The sequence below is a fragment of the Pseudochaenichthys georgianus genome, chromosome 1, assembly GCF_902827115.2.
Source record: "Pseudochaenichthys georgianus chromosome 1, fPseGeo1.2, whole genome shotgun sequence".
Classification (NCBI taxonomy): Eukaryota; Metazoa; Chordata; class Actinopteri; order Perciformes; family Channichthyidae; genus Pseudochaenichthys; species Pseudochaenichthys georgianus.
The window spans coordinates 41,583,028-41,603,546 of NC_047503.1; the positions used below are offsets into that span (position 1 = coordinate 41,583,028).

General features: G+C 41.6%; 1 protein-coding gene across 1 annotated transcript; it reads right to left on the bottom strand.

Moving 5' to 3' along the window:
* Positions 1 to 45: 45 nt before the first annotated feature.
* Positions 46 to 19,619, bottom strand: ears2 (glutamyl-tRNA synthetase 2, mitochondrial). The gene is made up of 10 exons (XM_034087677.2): positions 19,354 to 19,619; positions 18,283 to 18,438; positions 16,647 to 16,836; positions 16,079 to 16,229; positions 15,173 to 15,494; positions 13,502 to 13,610; positions 13,272 to 13,422; positions 12,255 to 12,385; positions 10,140 to 10,275; positions 46 to 1,220 (listed from the first exon to the last, which is right to left on the bottom strand). The coding sequence occupies exons 1-10, from the start codon at positions 19,466 to 19,468 to the stop codon at positions 1,125 to 1,127; spliced, it is 1,557 nt and encodes a 518-aa protein (XP_033943568.1). The 5' UTR covers positions 19,469 to 19,619; the 3' UTR covers positions 46 to 1,124.
* Positions 19,620 to 20,519: the final 900 nt, after the last annotated feature.

A 20,519-nucleotide genomic window follows, 5' to 3' on the forward strand; every position in this document is an offset into this window, starting at 1 on the left:
AATACACAGTGGGCCAAAATAAAAAAATCAGTACTAGACGAGGGCCGGACTGGTTCAATGTTTATTGCAGAATTTATTGAAATGAACTTATTGCACATATTAAACCTGGAACTAACTAAGCTTAAATTATTGCCTATAAAAACATTAAACATTAAATAATCAGTTGCATTCATTTCTTATGGCTCTATCTGCAGTTTTTCCAGAGTCACTTCTTATGATTACATTTCCCCACAGGCCAACAACAGCTTCAACAAACTATTTCCCTCAAAGAACAAACCAAACATGCCCTGTTGTCGTGAGAGAAAAAGTGCAGAAGGAAACATCCAGTGAACTCAGTGTGCTGCTCTGTGATGCTAGCTCAGATACTTGGCATCTCATCTTGGGTGCAAGGTCATCAATGTTTGGGCTCAGGCTCTGAGCTGAGGAGACCCTCAGGATGGAGTGAAGGTGTGCGTGCAATATACCGGCGGGCCAGATCTAATAGTAATTAGAAATTATCCTGCGGGCCGAAATTAAATCCACCAAGGGCCTGATTTGGCCGCCGGGCCTTGAGTTTGACACATGTATAGAGTATTCCAACTTTAAAAAAAATGTTTACATTGTGCTTTTATTCTTTAGATGCATCTCTTTCTACTGTAATCTGTATGATTACGGTTTGATTATTTATGCAACGCCTTGTTAACATACAGCTGTAACAAAACCATTTTCCACAATAGGATCAATACAATCTATTTTCAGGTATTATACATTTACTTATATATTTTAATTTTATGCAATGCAATGTTTCTCTTCTTCAAAACGTTTAATTGAGACTGTAAAGCACATCCGTCTGTTGTAGCTTGGAAAAATGATTTGCATAAAAAGACCACGGTACTTCCCATCCTTGGCTGTCACCTGGTCCTGTAAAGTCTCTCAGAACCAAACCAAGTAGACCACGTGGTAAATGTTTTATCTCTTTAATACAATATTTATAATAATTCAAGTATTGTCCAAGTCCACTCTTCTCATTGGGATGTTTTCAACGTGTCCCAGTGTGCTTTGGCAGAATCACCAGGAGTTTGCATGTAGCTCTCAACACACAGTACCAACAGTTTTTCTTCTGCAGGCGTGACGATGTCCAGTCTTTAATTCGTCTCTGGAAACTGCAGAAGCTTCTGGAATCGATGGCTGATCTCTTCGGGTCCCAAACACACCATCATCTCCGCCACACTGGGCCCCTGCTGCAGGATCAGAGAAGCAATGCAATCAAACCACACCGCGAGAAACAGACAGGAAAAGCAATCCATTTCCTCTTTCACGATTTCTCTGTGAATATCGGCACGGTTACTGCGGTGAATGAGTCAAAGCAGGTTTTCTGAGGCTTGAGTCACCACTAGCATTTTGAAACGTGCTATTCTAGGGTTTAGCTCAGCCATGCCATGGAAAGATGTTTAAAAATAAAGTGGGACATGTGAGATAATAGTCCTGCAAGATTTGACAGCAAAATAAATGTTACATTTGCTTAGTTGGTGTTTGGAAATATAATTGCAGAAATGAAAATTGCGGGGTTCGCTGTAATAAAGATTGAAGGATGTTATCAGTTCCTCTAAGGGTGTGTTCACGCCTAATAGTCCGCTCTCTGGTGCGCACCAGACCACAGTTTGTTACATTGTTTTTCAGAAGGTTCGGTTTGCGTTCACACTGGCAAAAACTCAAAGGGACTATAAACTTTAAACACAAGTCATGTGCTTTGGCATTAGGGCAGGGATATCTAGATACTTTCCAAGGTTTGACATAATGAATTGTGCTACTTTTAAAGCAAGCAACGATGTTTTCAAATCTGTAATCAAAAAGCTCCTCAAAAACGCTATCGAAGCAGTTCCTGCCGTTGCTACTCAAACAGTAATGTCAACGGACTATTTTTCTTTGCGGTTGCATGTCAATTTAAACCAATACAACTATTTTTTAAATCAATAAAATCATTTTCTAAATCCACAAAAGCATTTCAATTAATATTGGGAGTCATGTCGTTACTTTGTTGAGAATGTGGCCATGTAATAAGCGGGATAATGTGCAGCGACTTGGTCATTATGGGGAATCCGATAGGATCTAGATCCCTCCGCTTCGCGTCGGGCTCCTGATCAGCCTGTCGGTGTTCTTTTCCCCATAATGACCACGCTGCTGCACATTATCCATGAGAGACGTTCTGCAGAGGAGGGGCGTTTCACCGAGGACAGGTGTTCTTTACACGACACTGTTCAACACTTAATTCTGCTTTACTCTTTGACTAAACAGCCGCGGATGTCTTGAAAGACTCTTTCGCTAAAGATTTTTGAAGATATCCGCGTTCTTGTGACACGTACATACTGCGCTTCCTATGTTTTGGTGCGGACTGCGTTCACACCAGCAATGAACCGCTCCAGAGTTCGCAAGCAAGCGCTCCGAGACCACCTATTTTAGCGGACCAGAGTCCGGTTGTTTAGTTCACTTCAGAGGTCTCGGACTGCGTTCACACCGACCCAAATGAACCGCACCAAGCGGCTAAACGCACCAGGGTTCGATTCAACCGGACTATACAAGGCAGGTGTGAACGCACCCTAAGAGTAACAATGTGACGTGGATGTGGTGTTTTTGAGGTAAGCAAATACAAACGTAAGCTTCTGGAAAAACAAACCTTAAGTGCAGTCTGCAGAAGGAAAAGCTAGATTTGATTTGAGGTCCTCAAAATGGTTCTGAAATGAAGAGCCCATCCTGTCTTTGCATCAAATGGTAATGAATGAAATAATTCCCAAGCTTTTACCTCGATAGTGGCACAAACATTTTGAGGGGACCGAACAAAACGGCAGACTCCACGTCACTTGAGGACTGGATGGATTGTAAGAGAACAGTTAGGAGAGTTTTTCTGGAGCTGATTTTCTGCTACATTGCGGCTACATGACCCACATTACATCTCAACCATCAACATAGCCTTGAGCCAAGCTGAGATGAGGAGTGGGCTGCTGATGTCATACAAGCTAACTTATTTCTAACCACCAGATTTAAATCATTTTCAAACTGGTGGTCTTCAGACACTCATTTATGTGATCTCACTCTTAATTGGTCAGATGTTGAGCAGCTCCTTCCTGTGTAGTTTCTCTTTGCTTTGTCCATGAACATTCCCCCAACATGTAACTTGGCTCACTGGATTCATCCCACTTCTCGCCGTTCTGGAGACTTTTAGAATGTTGTTTGCAATCCTTTTGCTCAAAGCACCTGGAATATGACGTGAATTGTCAATAATAAGAATTGTTCAAGTTGTTCAACATCAGTGCCGGAAAGCATTTTCTTAAAGGTCCCATGACATGGCCATTTCTACTGATCAGAATTCCATTGCTACTAGAATAAATGTATATTGTGCAATTGTTCCAAACTCATATTGGTTTCTCAAACAGCATCTCTGTATAGTATGTGTATTCACTCTCTGTCCTAAATGGCTTGTTTATCCCAGTGGTGGCCGCCGGAGCTAACGGAGCCGCAGGGGGCTAGCTCCAGCCGGCGTCCCGGAGCTAGCCCCCTGCGGCTCCGTTAGGTCCGGGCGGTGGAGTCCGTCTTTTCTCAACGTGTGAATGACAAGCATTAAGAATAACAAAATATAGCTAATTCTCTTGCAGATTGTCTCATTTGATTATGAATGTAACGTGTATATAGGGGAACTACACTGTTAGCAGTAACTTGGTATGCATGTATTTCATGTTAGCTTAGCTAGGGTGACCAAACGTCCTCTTTTGCCCGGACATGTCCTCTTTTCACGCCCTGTCCGGGTCGTCCGGGGGGGGGTTTATAAATTCATGAAAATGTCCGGGTTTCGCGGACCGTTTGCATGTACTTAAATTGACTGGCGCATTGCACAGAATACTACGGTACCCTGTTGCGTGACGTAATCCCTGAGTCTGAAGCTTTGTGGGCGGCTCTACATCTACACTGACACACAAACAGAGGAAGGGGACAGAGCGGACCGCAGCTCACATTCACAATGCCAAAGCGCAAATGTACTTTTACAGATGAATTGCAGAAGAAATTCCAAATGTACCGACCCGGTCGGAACAAATGGGAGGCGGAGTGCACCGTGTGCAAAGCTTGCACATACGTGTGTGTGTCCAATAAAGGTGCAGGCGATCTTAAAGCGCACATGGACACAGACAAACATAGGAAAGCTGTGCAAGGTGAGAGTTTGTCGGCAAAGTTGACAGACTTCTTTGTTAGACCAGGCAAAACAGAGGATGCTGTAAATGCAGCGGAGGGTGCGTTTGCATTTCACACTGTGAAACATCACAACAGCTACAGATCTATGGATTGCACAAGTGCCTTGCTAAAAAAAGCATTTCCAGACTCTGCCAACAAATTCAGTAGTGCGCGCACTAAAACCGAAGCCATTGACAATGGTGTTATAGCGCCCCACTCGATTGATGTCGCACGTGACATGAAGCACTCAAAGAAATGCAGTACTGTGGTGTTTCTACAGACGGGAGTAACCACGGCAACACACTCTCACTCTCTAAGCGTCCGCGGAGCAGTGCAAATATTCCCAATCATAATCCAGTACTTTGACTGGAAGAGGGGTGGCATGCAAACACAATTAATCGAGGTTAAAGACACACCAAATGAGACAGCAGAAACCATTGCACAATATCTCATTGAAACATTGGCAAAAAACTATTTGTCTGAAAAATGCATTGCATTTACGGGCGACAATTGCAACACAAACTTTGGAGGAATCCGACGTGATGAAGGGGGAAAGAATGTGTTTGCACATTTTGAAGAGGTTGCTGCAGAAGAACACTCTGATCGGTGTGGGGGTGCCCAGCACACATATTGAATAATTGTGTTCCTCAATGGGGCAGACACAATAGCAATAGACCTTGAGAATATCATGTTCAAAATCTACCAGTACTTCCACATTTACACTGTGCGCACTGAGAGCCTGAAGGAGTATGTGATGTTGTTGACATTGAATACAGAAGGATGCTTTCTCACAGCAAGACACGGTGCTGTCATTGTTCCCAGGCATTGAGAGGATGATACAGATGTTTCCAGCCTTAAAGGCATTCTTTCTGTCTCAGCAAAAACCACCCATAGTGATCAAGACGTTTTTTGAAAACGAATTCAGTGAGATCTACCTCTGGCACATGCACTCACTCATGTCTGCGTTCCACATTCAAGACATGGAAAAGGAGAAGAACTCCATTATGGAGGTAAAGAGAATAATGAACAGCATCCGCACCATTCTTCTTGAACGCAAGAGCAACAACTTCATGTCCCTTAAAGTTAAGGGACTACTGGCACAAAAGCCTAGTGATGGAATATGACCAGTTGTGCTGATGTGCAAGGCCTGTACAGTACATGTCTGGAGTATCTGGAGAAGTGGATGACTCCCATGGAAGAGTTCTCCACATTCACGTGGATGCATCTGAGTGAGCCACCAGAGTGGAATGATGTGGAGGCCTGCATCAAGTTCCTAGGAGAGAAGGGGGTGGTAATTGATGATGTCAAGTGTTTTGACTGCACAGTTTGTCTTTGCACTTTCCTCTCACAATGCAAATGTTGAGAGGATTTTCTCACTGATGCAGAGCCAGTGGACCAAGGAGAGAAACCAGCTGTCTGTTGAGTCACTGAAGAGGATTCTATTTGCGCAATACAATTTGGCAGACATGTCTTGCAAAGACTTTCATGCTTATTTGTTGAGCAACCGAAAACAGCTGGGAAAGATCAGCTCCACAGCTAAATATCGATGGGCAGACGAGGGGGATGAAGAAGAAAAGCAGGATGAAGAAGATTGAAGTATGCAGCTATGCAGAGAGAGAAAGCTCTGTAGCTGTGGGAGAGAAACTTTAAACTTTTAATTTTAAATTGGGACCCTAGAAAACCGTTTGAAGCTAGAAATATGTGAGAAGTTGCGGAATTGTGTTTACAAACATTTAAAGTAGGCTTATATTTGGTTCATGGTGCCTCAAAATGTGTTTGGTTTGATTTAGGTAATCAAATGTTATGTTATGTTCACTAATGGCAATTATGCAAATGTATATCCAAAACTGCATAGTGCACTTTTAAAATAATTAGATTAGTATCTTTGTGAGGTTACTGTTTTATTGTTTACATTGACAAGATACAAAGAGATTATTTGTTAAAGCTGGATTTTCTATTTTCTACTATTTCATATATATTTATTTATTTTTGTCCAGTAAGACTTGAAAAGAGAGCTATTATTTTGTTACAGGTTGATGTTTAAGTTATTCTTGTGCATTTGAGATTTGTCAGAGATAATTCTAGGCATAAGAAAGCATGTTGATTGTTGAGTAACCTTGGTTTGGTGTGTCTTTGGTTATAGAGAGATATTATTGTGTTATATACAGTAAAATAATATAAATAATAATTGTATATCCATACAGAGGAGGCATACTTTAAAACAATAAGGCATCTTTGAGTAACTAAACGTTGAGTATCTCGAGGCTGGGGGCAGCAAGTCCTCTTTTTTGGAAATCAAAATATGGTCACCCTAGCTTAGCTTCTTAGCCTGAGCTAGCTCTGTTTACTTCCCGTTCGGAGGCAGCAGGTCCCGCCTCGCCTCCGCCTCTTTGCCCTTATTTGGAGCAGGCGGGATTAGACTCTGACGTCACAGTCGAGCCGTTAGTGGCCGACTCCGCCAGGGTTCTTACACCTTTTCCAAAGTCAAATTCAAGCACTTTTCAAGCATTTTCAAGGTGCATTTTCCAGCTTTTCAAGCATCTTACAGCTGTTGTAAATTACATATTTATATACACATACTCAAATGATTATTTCCCTACCTCACATTAAATCAGATGTTCTTTATGCTATAAACAACAAAATGTGTTTCGTGATAGCATTCTACACGAGGATGAAAAATTAAAGAAAAGAAAACTAAGTTTAATATTTTAAAATTAGTGACCTGTACGTAGACTAGGCCTCACATATAACCTGGCTGAGCCGATATACAACAATCAGCCAAATAACTTTTCAATACATTATTGATTAATTGTTGAGGTACTTTTAGGTTGGTAGTGAACGCAAGTCAGAGGTACATGGTGTACTTCTACTCCACTGCAGTTCAGAGGTACATGGTGTACTTCTACTTCACTGCAGTTCAGAGGTACATGGTGTACTTCTACTTCTCTACAGTTCAGAGGTACATGGTGTACTTCTACTCCTCTACAGTTCAGGAGGTACATGGTGTACTTCTACTCCTCTACAGTTCAGAGGTACATGGTGTACTTCTACTTCACTGCAGTTCAGAGGTACATGGTGTACTTCTACTTCACTGCAGTTCAGAGGTACATGGTGTACTTCGACTCCACTACAGTTCAGGAGGTACATGGTGTACTTCTACTCCTCTACAGTCCAGAGGTACATGGTGTACTTCTACTCCTCTACAGTTCAGAGGTACATGGTGTACTTCTACTGCACAACAGTTCAGAGGTACATGGTGTACTTCTACTTCTCTACAGTTCAGAGGTACATGGTGTACTTCTACTCACTACAGTTCAGAGGTACATGGTGTACTTCTACTTCTCTACAGTTCAGAGGTACATGGTGTACTTCTACTCCTCTACAGTTCAGAGGTACATGGTGTACTTCTACTCACTACAGTTCAGAGGTACATGGTGTACTTCTACTCCACTACAGTTCAGAGGTACATGGTGTACTTCTACTGCACTACATGTATTTAATACCTTTAGTTACTCTACAGATGTGGATGAATGATGTGAAATATAATCAAGTGTTGAATCAGACTTTAGTTCCACCTGGAGTAAATCCACAAGCTACCCTGCAGTCTACAAAGTCATTCAGACTAGCTGCACCTTCACCAGCTTTGAGAACACTTTCATGATCAATCATTATAAAACATATCATATATTATTCTGAAATGGACCAATCAAACAACGACTACTTTTACTGTCGCTACTTTCACTATATTTAGATGAGAATACTTTTCTACTTTCACTTGAGGAACATTTTGAATGCAGGACTTTTACTGTAACAGAGTATTCCTACACTCTGGTACTTCTACTTTTACTAAGTACACGATCTGAGTACTTCTACTTTTACTCAAGTACAAGATCTGAGTACTTCTACTTTTACTAAGTACAAGATCTGAGTACTTCTACTTTTACTACAAGATCTGAGTACTTCTACTTTTACTAAGTACAATATCTGAGTACTTATAATTTCACTACAAGATCTGAGTACTTCTACTTTTACCCAAGTACAAGATCTGAGTACTTCTACTTTTACTCAAACAATAATATTTACAAATGTGTAAAATGATTTTAGGTAATGTTGACTACTCAAGACTCCTGACTTATACATCTTCAAAGGAAGACTGTGTTCATTCTACAATTACATGGGATTAAAACAAAATGTAGTTTTACTTGTATAATACTTCAATTTTATATAAAAGACAGTTTGTTTTCATCTGTTTTCAAGTAAACAAAGTATTGGCTTTCAGGATATTAAACTTGTTTCGGCAAATTCAGATGATAAATACAACTTTGAAGCTTCGGCATAATTAAAAGCGGAGAACGGACTAATGTAACATCTCAACAAGCATAGCAACAGCCGGTGTTTCTTGTGAGTGTTTCCCCGGTACACAAACGCAAAAATACACACACACACACACACACTCGCGAGCTTCCCCCAGACCAGTAATACAAACGAAAATGTGTCTTCGGGTCAATGTGACTGATTTCGATAGAGCAAGTCACATTTGGTTTAGGCACGAAACATACAGTAGAAATACATTGCTTTCAAAATCGCTCTGTGTCAAATCAATAGATTATATTTCATGACTATAACACGAAATGCCGTGAGAGCTTCATCCTCTGAACACCACACGATGGCGACTTTAACGCACATATTAACATAGTTAATTGCTCCCCTGCAATTATTATTATCCCTCAATGGAGTTCGCTATTCAGCTCGCTAACGTTAGCTTAAACAAACATAACATGCAACGTTAGCCTAATCTAAAATGCTCTTCTACGGCGTACCTTTCATGTGGCTCGTCAGCGCAGACTCTCCCATCGTGGGGAAGGCCGCAGCGGAGATGTTTTATGTAGAAGCGAAGCAATTCTTTTCTTTTAATCTAAAAAGCGAACTATTCAGACAGCAATTTTTTGTAAAAGTAAAGCATTTACATTTTCAAGCACTTTATCTCAATTTCAAGCACTTTCCCAACCTTGAAAACACCACGTGAAATTTCAAGCATTTTCAAGGATTTCAAACATCCGTATGAACCCTGTCCGCCTACTAAGGGCTTCACGGCAACTCTGCAGAATCCTATGGGTGACGTCACGGACACTACGTCCATTTATATATACAATCTATGAGCGAGACACAGCGAAACCCAGCCCGAACACACACACACCCGCAGCCTGGCTGGGAGTTTGTGTTTGTGCCCAGGCTGAGTTCCGCGGACACAGACAGGTGTTTTCTGTGTTAGAGTTTTACTCGCTCCAGGGTGTACTTTGAGGGTTTGTGACCCTGCAGACCGTTTACATGCAGAAAAACCTTCATTACACAGGGGGACGGGTAATAACCGGAAAAGCAGTGTGCGGGACACACCAATCTGAGTAGGGCGACAGGACGCTCATCGACGGCCAGACATCTATCGACCGCCGAAATCGGCCCGGTGTGTCCGGGCCTTTAAGGAGGGATTGTGTCTTTTGTTGCTCAAGACCAGTTCACCGTCTTTCTCCGGTAGTGAGGCAGATGTTGATGTGTAGAATTGTTGGAGTTCTCCTTTAAATAAAAACCTGGATTCAGGCAGAAGCGCTATTTTTTGTTTGACTGATGCTGTTTATAGGACAGTCCCTTGGTCTGAGATATTTACAAAAGGAGGGGTGCTGCCAGTATTTTTAGAAGTAGCTCAACAGGTTTATACATCAAACATCAGCTTATTTGAAGGCCAATCAAACTAGGAAGTTGCCATTTAGTTAAAGCCTACTGTCTTTTCTGTGATCAGGAAATGTAGAAGGATTGAATACATTCTCAAACAGAGCTGCTGGTGAAGCTCTGGGTTAAAGAAAGACTAACTACCTCTGCTAATCCAGGTAGAAAACCCTGTGATGTTTGTACAGTTTCTAAACGACCATGGTGCCTTCAGGTACCTGCAGACCGCTGAGAGCCAGGCGCAGAAGCTTCATCACTTCTCCGTACTTGGTGCCTTTCGTTTGCTTCACCAGAGTCTTCAGATCTTTACTGAGTCGATCCACCGTGAGCTCCTCGCCGCGCTCTGCTATCAACCTGCAACACACACACACACACACACACACACACACACACACACACACACACACACACACACACACACACACACACACACACACACACACACACACACACACACACACACACACACACACACACACACACACACACACACACACACACACACACACACACACACACACACACACACACACACACACACACACACACACACACACACACACACACACACACACACACACACACACACACACACACACCTCTGTAGTTGTAGGGTATAGTCAGTGCCTGGTACAAAGTGTCTAATCTTGGGTTATAAACTGTCTGAAGCCACTTGAGGTCATGTGAGTTTCTGACTGTCGTTTGGTTCCACTTGAAAAATTATGATTTATTAAACAATAAACTCCAGTTGACTTTCCAGAAAAAACAAGCTATTCATCCAAAATCCAAATATAATAATGTGCAAAAATACTTAAAACAATGTGCAAAATAATGTGATCTAATATATAGAATAAAGCACTAAATAATGTGGTTGGAAAACTGTAGGCCTTTCACCATCTAACCAGAAATCAGTTACATGTATAGTATTTGAGTATTTCCACCACATTTAAACGTGTAGTCATAAGAGGCTTCTCAATACTCAAATTTCCCCTCCTCGACTCCCCTCCTCGACTCCCCTCCTCGAGACTTAGACCCGCCCACAGGAGATGCGAGCGGAGGACCGAGGAGGGGAACCGAGGAGAGAGGAGGGGAAGCAGCAGACGTTTAAAGAAATGAGAACTCCTCTCCTCTGAGCGGTCATATTAAAGCGACGTCCGTTCATTATTACGTGGCAACAGCTGCATCGGCTGTCGAGTGTTTCGTCATATTTTATAATCTCTGTTAGATCAGCTGAACATTGTTCCCCCACATATTTACTTTGAATTCATTGAGAGTGCGGTATAATGAGACAATAACAGGCTACAGATGCGGACACACAGACACACATATATTTATATAAATATATACAATTTAAAGTATGAGAGCACTCTCATAATAACGTAACACAGTCAGAGACTGGATATACCCCCCCCCCCCCCTCTCTCTGGTCGCTGAAATGGGGAATTGAAATTACGGGCCAAAAGTTGTATTTGCAAGTATTAAAAGTAAGGACATCAAACCAACTGAGACCCGTCTGTCCGCGGCATCTGCGCACTGTACAACACACACCTACACACTGTACAACACACACACCTACACACTGTACAACACACGCACCTACACACTGTACAACACACGCACCTACACACTGTACAACACACGCACCTACACACTGTACAACACACGCACCTACACACTGTACAACACACACCTACACACTGTACAACACACACCTACACACTGTACAACACACACCTACACACTGTACAACACACACCTACATACTGTACCACACACACCTACAGCTGCTAAAGCATAATCAGGCTACAGCCGTTGTGTATTTTATTATGTGAAGCACTAAATGGTTTTAGAAAAATATGGACTCTTTGTAGATATCTACTAAACTAAAGCAAATAAAGAGAGTAGGCCTGTTATACTGAGTGATATATATTTTACACACTGCTCTGCTTTCTGCAGGACCTCACAGCTGTTCTCACTGTAAACATCGCGTTGCGATGAGAGCAGGTTCTCAAATAATATCCAGGGGATGCATGCAGAGCTGTCATTGGCTGAGATAAGTCCGGCCGTGCGTCACGCCTCCACCGTTCCCGGAAATGCATCCGCGGAGGAGCCGTGGAGGAACCATCAGTGTATCCTCGGTTATAGCTCCTCCAGAGAGCCTCCTCGACGCTCGATCCTCGGTCCTCGGTGTGCATTTAGAGAAATGAGACGTCCTTCAAAATGGCGCGCTGAAATTCATTTCCGGGTCACTACCGGAGGACCGAGGAGTCGAGGAGTCGAGGAGGGGAAATTTGAGTATTGAGAAGCCTCTAGAGACTTTAAATTCAACATACTTGAGCACTAAAGCAACGATGTGTTGAGCCTCTGCAGTGATCGCTGCCACCTGCTGGCTGGAGACAGACGGACGGACCCACAGGTAAGAGTAGGCAGGACCGACGAGCTCCTTCAGAGAGGAGATGTGCCCCTGCAGAGAGGAAGAGGACAGCTTCAGTTTGAGTGGAGACACACGTGTGGAGCAGTGTTAAGACATAGGAGCAGCGGCCTCATGGAGAGTCCCTTAGGAGAAGACAAAGGGTCAAAACAAAGTATAAATGTTATCGAGTTTGTAATTCTGAAAACATCTATCACTGTCTTGCATCAATACAGTTTCATGCTTACGATATTAACACTCTTTCAGCGTCTAGCGCAGGGGTGTCAAACTCTATTTCATCACGGGACACGTTATGGTTGCACTCAAAGGGCCGGTTGTAACTTTAAGACTATACAAGCATACATATATACATATATTATATATATTAAAGAATGTATTATATTACATTATTGGCCCTGCATTAGATTATTATCAGTTTAGGTAATAACTTCATAAACAACCACGTCTGAAAGCAGAATTCTAGGGCACATAATTGAAAGCAAATATTCAACAATTACACAATTGTCTATTACCGTACTTTTCGGACTATAAGCCGCGACTTTCTCCCCCATTTTGTTTGTACAGCTAACGGCCACTAGGGGACCTCCTAAATCTATGGATTTTACAGGTAAAATTAACCACCTTTAACGCTATGGGCTCTATGACCGGTCCGCGCCCGCCACCTTTAAGCGGCGGGCTCCAGCAGGAAAAGCTGGAGGCCGGAAAAGAGTGAGACAGGTAGTGCGCCAAAGTAAAAGTGGAACCGAGAGACAGAACGAGAGCGAGACAGACGGACAATTTAGCTGCTGCGGCTTATATGCAGGTGCGCTTTATAGTCCGAAAAGTACGGTATATTCTTTGCAAGCTCTTGCGGGCCACATAAAATGAGGTTGTGTGTTAAAATATATCATTTGAACACACAAAGTATGCCGTTAGTTACCTTGCGAAGGAGCAGCACCCGCCTGATGTAGCCCTCCTGCAGGACTTCCTCCTGCATCTCTTCTCCACACACCTGCTGGATCTGTGCCTGCAGACCTTTAATCAGCGTCGCACACTGCTCCTCGTCTTCTATGTGGTGCTGCAGGTGAATTCTGCCACAATCGCACACATGACTTTCTTCATAGGAACAGAAATACAGCACGAGATAGGCGGACACAGACTCGGACTCACCTGTTGAACTCTGGGAGTTTCTCCAGGTCTAAGAGCGCAGAATGTGTCGTGATCTTTGAAGGATTAAACTCGGCGATCAGCTCATCGATCCTCCGCCCGATTCCAATGGCTGTAAAGAGAGTTAAATCACTAAGAAGCATGTCATCGACAACATCTTATGGAGATTACTTCGGCTGATAACGCAATGGCGATATGATTTCATGATATTGGAGGGGTTGGTCATTTTTGCATCATTGAAAGATTTATTTTAAATGATTCATTTCTTTCAAAAGGATCAGTCAAATACATTTACTTTAGTCAGAATAATATATATACACATGTATTGCACCTCCTGCGATTTGAATATTCGGTACCACTTTACAATAAGACTACCCTTATAAAGGGTTTATAATTAGGTTGTAAACACTTTATTAATCACTAAGAACCATTTATAAATCAGTTCTAACATAGTTTTCATACATCAACACAGGCTCACTATTTGGCAAGATGACTAAGCCTTACATTGGCTACTTAGCGAGAATCAACTCAGTGAGCAACAGATACCAAGGATGCTGTCTGATGAAGAAGACGAAGTAAGCTAGGTAGCCAATATAAGGCTTAGTCATCTTGCCAAATAGTGAGCCGAAATTTATCTGTACTGCTAAGCCTTATATTGGCTACCTAGCTTACTTCGTCTTCTTCATCAGCCAGCATCCTTGGTATCTGTTGCTCACTGAGTTGATTCCCCCTCCCTTCCATCTTGATGTTTCTTGGCATCTCTTTATGACCATTTATGAATGAGTTACTGACATTTATAACTGCCAAAAGGGAGCCTTATTGTAAAGTGTAAAACACGTTCCCATTTATTAATGGGTACTACCATTTATAATCAGGCTGAGCAGTACAGATACATGTGGGCTCACTATTTGGCAAGCAACCGCTCACAGGTGCCCTGTTTATCTCATGTCTTGTAAAAGCTTATTAAGGATTTATAAAGTGTTCACAACCTAATTAATAAATTAATTACAAACTATTCGTAAACCCTTTAGAGGGGTAGTCTTATTGGAAAGTGGTACCGGATATTGCATTATCCCATATTTGATTTAGATTCAATTTTGAATAAATGTGCAACACTCTAATTAAAGTAGTTTTTTTTCCTTATTTGCAAAGTTTCCAGATGTAATGTTTCACTTGTACCTTGACCATTACAACATGAAAAGCATTGAAGAGTTGCACTTAGGCACCAGCACTTGGTCTGGCTGGTTTAAATGGAATATGTCAGCCCTTTTCTTGCTGTTTGAATTGTTTTGGTTTATAGCCTTTATTGTAGGGCTGCTCGATTATGGCAAAAATCATAATATCGATTATTTGGGTCAATAATTGATATCACGATTATTCAAAACGATTATCCATTTACTTTGGAAACTTCCATTTATTGAAAAAAAAAATGTGAACAGTATGTTTTTAACAGTTGATTACCCTGAACTTTAAGTATAATTCAACCGTTTTATTTAGATTACGTTGTTTTCGTAATCGTTGCAAGCCAAAATCGTAATCGAGATTAAAATACGATTAACTGCACAGCCCTACTTTACTGTACATTGGTTTGGATAAAAGCATCAGCTGGATGAACTGTAACTGATGGACGCGGCCCCTCTTCATCCCCTCTCTGATAACCCCTCCTGCACTCACTGTTGAACCCCGAGCCGCAGCTGGTGGTGATGTCCAGCAGAGCCTCGGGCAGAACTCCGTCCCTCTGGAAGCTTTGGAGGAAAATGTCCCCCTGCCTCTTGGACAGTTTGCTGCCGTTTTTGTTCAGCAGGAGCGGCAGATGTCCGAAGGTGGGCGGCTGCCAGTCGAGGGCTCGGTACATGAGGAGGTGTTTGGAGGTGGAGATGAGCCACTCGGACCCCCGCAGCACGTGGCTGATCCTCATGTAGTGATCGTCTACGATGTTAGCCAGGTGATAGGTGGGGAAACCGTCTGCTTTCATCACCACAGGGTCTCCCTCCACCTGGGAAAAGACAACATGGGGTATGAAAGCATAATGAAGCATTTTAAATGTTATGGTTATCTTTCACAATAGTGCTGCTCCAATTTCAATCATATTTTTTGACAGTCATTTGTTAAATACTTATTATTTTGTATTTGTGTTCATTTATTTCTTGCACACATTTTTCAATTCAATAATAGTTTTCACAATATATATTTTGGGCAATAAACCTGATTTTGAATGACAGGTTACTTTGTCGATTTCCACAGCTATACAATGTTTTCAGGGGAGTTTTGTAGCAACAAAAGCATCTGTTAAATCTCTGCCTCAATTGAAATGTTTAAATTGTTTTAATGTGACATTGATAGCTAGTATTTTGGGTTTTCAAAAGACACTATGAATATCTGTCATCATAATTCATGATTTCATAGTGCTGGAGGAAATAAAAACATCCTCCAACAAACATACATTTTCAATATCTGAGATGTGGAAGTCAAATGAAATGTGTGGAAAAGGAGAATTGTTGGTCATTACATCTGAAATGCTGTGTGACTCTTTCCTACAATATGTATTTGTAACTCCACTAAACACACTGCCGATCTGACCTGGGCCACCTCGTGATGACTCCGCCCACAGATCAGATCCTGAAAAGGCTCGACACCTTCTTCCAGACGAAACCGGATGACATGTGGAGCTCCTTGATCCAGCTTCTCCTGGACCTGCTCGGCCCGGAGGTGACGGCACCGGTTATCATACCTGAGGGGGAAAGACACAGCTGCTGTAAATCTGACAAAAACACCCTGAAGTCTGGCTGACATATGATAACATGCTAATAAGATAAGATGGAACTTTATTTATCTCCGTGGGGAAATTCAATAAAGATAAAATTCAATAAAAATTATAATATACATTTTTTAAATATAATAAAAGTGATAAAGTAACCGTTAAAAAAATATCACTCGTCACCGGCTTGAGCTTCAATAATCAGGATACATGTATTTATTATCCTTGCAAGAATGGAAGTAGTCATCACATACAGAGCATTTGGTACTAGTTCCTGAACAGTGTAATGGAAGTAGTCATCACATATACACAAGAGATTTCTCCAACAGTAACTGTTGAAACAAGATACCACAGGAAAACGTAAATCATGTGAGCATCAGTGTTATCCACCTGGGTGTCTGTCCGCTCCTTAAAGCCTCTTTGTTGAGCAGGTCGAGTCTCTGAGAGCTGCAGAAACAATAGTAGGCGTGTTTGCTCTCGATCAGCTGATCTGCGGTCTGACGGTAGAGCTCCAGCCTCTGGGACTGCAGGTACGGACCCACTGGCCCCCCCCGACGAGGACTCTCATCTGGAGGGACGCCTGGAGAGAGAGAGAGAGCGGGCTTAGTTACAATTCAAAGAACAACCGTGGGGATATACAGTCGTCTTCCTCATCTCACATTTAGACAGAAAATGAATGATGCGGAGCAGGGATGCAGGGATGATGTATTTGTGTAGGCCGACCCGGAAGTAAGCTGCGCATGGGTTCCCTCGAAAAAAAAGCAACGGGATTTCTCCATAAGATTTTGGAATAATCCTATGGAGATCAGAAAAATAAGATCTGTGGAAAACAAACCTGTTCGATAAATGCAAGTTTTGTTCAGCCGGATAATCTCCACGTGTACTTTTATAATTTTTTATAACTAGATTTATGATCGATAGATTTATAAAAATGGCACAATATTCTAAAATCCTATGGAGAAATCCTGTTGCTTTTTTGTCGAGGGAACCCATGCGCAGCTTACTTCCGGGTCGGCCTACAAAAATACGTCATCCCTGCTCCACTCTATTGACAGCTTGTATAAAATGTACGTATGTTATTAAAAACAATAGTAAAACCAACATTTTGTAGTTAAACAGTTTTTTTTTACCCGTGTGGTCCCGACTCAAAAACAGTACATCTCGGTGTTTCCCATACATTGATTTATTTGTAGCGGGCCAATTAAATATAATGTCGTTTTTGTTTTGTGGTCTATGGATAGTGAGGTGGGCTGATGATCGGAAGGTTGCGAGTTCAAATCCCGCCTGGAACACCACCACTAGTGTGCCCTTGAGTAAGGCACTTACATTCTGCTAAATGCCTAAAGTGTAAATGATATTGTTGGGAGAATAAACCCCACAGATCCTCAACTCCGGTGTGTCTCACTCATTAACAACGCAACACAGAGCAACAAGAACGTTGTCTACAGTAGCCATGAACTCGCATGTATTTTCTTATTTGAGGGGGGGGGTGGATGCGTGGGCCACCCAAACCTTTCTTGCTGGGGGGGTGCGGTGCGGTGCCCCCACAAATAGAATCAAATTCTGTGGGAAACACTGCACCTCATTACTATAGTCCAGAGTATATATTTCCCTTAAATATCAATCAAAAGTTTAATTATTGCTAAGAACAGTTGTCCTTGTCATATTATACTTTAGTTAGAGCCTTTTATTTTGTATCCGTAAATACAAAATTTAAATAAATGCATATTTTATTCCATTCTATTTCAATGTAAATACTGCTTTATTTTATTTGTACTATATTTGTTCTTATGTTTTAATGTTAATATAGTGTTCTTAAAATAGTTCTCTACCTGTGTTTTTTAAATGTTTGTTTTATTTGTATGTATCCACCACGACATCAAGTCAAATTCCTCGTACGTGTCAACCTACATGGTAATAAACCCCTTTCTGATTCAATGTTTTCCCTGCAGTATTGGATATCTATATTTTGTAAGCTGTTGTATCAGAAATGTCCGTTTCCTGACACCATCCCAGAGTTTCCTACCGGCCCACTCCAGCATGTCCTCAATGGACTCGGCCGCTCCGGGCACCAGCCGGCTCTGATCCGTGTCCTCCAGGCGCAGGACGAACGAGCCTCCATACTTCTTTGCAAAGATGTAATTATAGAGAGCCGTTCGGAGGCCGCCGAGGTGAAGGAACCCTGCAGCAGAGAGAAATATATTGTTATATTTATTATCTGCAGTTGACTTTCCAATATAAATATGTTGATCTTTTGTATTTAAAATATTCGCTTAAAGGTCCCCTATTATACTGTTTTTCATCAATATATTATAGGTCACAGATACAAAACATGTCTCTGAGGTGTGTTATTTGTGTCCAGTGTAGTAATAATATCTGGTATGGATTGGTAAGTCAATGGGTCACATGACCTCGAAGCTATTGAAAGAAATCAAGTATTTTTGATAAAAAAACTGCAGATTTTTCATTCAAATAATATTCATATCGAAGAGAAAAAGCACTAGCATCCAATAAAAAGAGGTGTGTCCTACGTCTCCAGTGTAATAATACAGTTTTGCATTGATTTTGAGTCCTGAGGTCACATGACATGAAAGCTATTTGAAAAACTCCAATTATTTCCTGTTAAAATATTTAACATTTAAATCAATGACACATCAGTGATAAGAAACAGGCTTGCCACAACACGCAACATTAATTAGATTTTTGTGAGCAGGATTTCACTTATATGCTTTCAGTGTGTGTATTGGAAGTAAGTGTGTTTTCTTCGGTCATTGAAACAGTAATTTATTGATAGTCCCTAAGTAAAAACGTGGTTAAAATCAAGGGTTCAGAAGAGAGCTAACCTCTGACTGTCTGTGAAACTGAGAAAGATGTCTGGAGTGAATATATGCCAAATATCCAACCTCAAACTAACTTGGTTAATTATTTATCTGAAGTCCAAAATGAGACGAAGGTACGTTTGACTGGTCTTTGATGTTTGTATGTTTAGGGGTAAAGATAGAGAGTTGACAGACACATTGCACACACTTTCTAGATATCCCTCTGGATAACCTTACAGGACAGTTTAGCAATAATGCATTTAGGTTGAGGATCTTACCTGTGGGACTGGGTGCAAACCTGACTCTGACGTCACCCTGCACCGTGGAGCAGCCTCTCGTAACCAGAGTGTTTCTGACCGCAGTCACACACCGGAAACATCTCTGAGTCAACATATTAGCGTGTTAACCAACCTGCATTGTTTTGGATGATAGTGTGATAATGGTATAAAGCGTTATTATCCTAAAAAGTGTCCCTCACATCACATGTGATGAAAGACGTTTGTTTGGGTCAAGTCATTTTCTTCTTCATCGAAAAACGAACCGGAAGTAGAACACGGCAATCACTGCCATCCAGTGGAGGACGGCGGAATGTCTTCTTCTACTACTTCAGAGAAACTCCTCTAACTTCACTCATAAAACAAAATTGTTTCTTTTTCTTTTAATGCAATATTTAAGGACAGCATTTTATTGTAAGACATACATCAAGGAAAATTGCTTTATTCCTTCTGCCGGCCACAAATATGTTGCACATTTTGGAGTCTGCCAGGGTCGTAATGAAGTGAAGTGCATTTCAACTGTGAGTAGGATTTGGGGGAACTTGCACTTAGCTTAGCCAGCTTTAGCTTTTGTGCACTGCTGTGTGGACGTACCGTTGGTTCTCAAAATGGGGGGCGCATGACAGGGGGGGCGCGAGAGACCAGGAGGAAAAATGGTTATTAAAAAAATAATTTAAAAAAATCATATTTTGAAAAATTATTGCTTCGAAAATAATGATACAGTACAGTACTATTACGTCTGGGTCTCTGTGTTTCATTAAAGCTCGGCTCTGTGTGTGTGTGTGTGTGTGTGTGTGTGTGTGTGTGTGTGTGTGTGTGTGTGTGTGTGTGTGTGTGTGTGTGTGTGTGTGTGTGTGTGTGTGTGTGTGTGTGTGTGTGTGTGTGTGTGTGTGTGTGTGTGTGTGTGTGCGTGCGCAAGCAACACGTTCTCACTCCCGTCATATATTGAGCTCTGAGCCCCGTGCATTTTCCTCACAGACGGCAACACTAAAGGTCTAAAATAAAGACCTAAATGAATATTTGGGATGTTCTTGCCTTTAGATTCTCCCAATAAGTCCAAGTACAGAGGGTGACTTTGCTGTGAAAAAACACATTTTCACCAAAAAAAACGTTAGCAACCATGTGTACACATTCATGAAGTAATCTTCGTCATAACTAGCAAACTAAAC

Coding starts and splice junctions, on each gene's coding strand:
- ears2 (XM_034087677.2), bottom strand. CDS start 19,468: ATGTTGACTCAGAGATGTTTCCGGTGTGTGACTGCGGTCAGAAACACT. Junction 13,611..15,172: donor CTGCGGCTCGGGGTTCAACA/GTGAGTGCAGGA, acceptor CTCTCTTTACAG/CCATTGGAATCGGGCGGAGG. Junction 10,276..12,254: donor ATCGTTGCTTTAGTGCTCAA/GTATGTTGAATT, acceptor TGTGTGTTGCAG/GTTGATAGCAGAGCGCGGCG.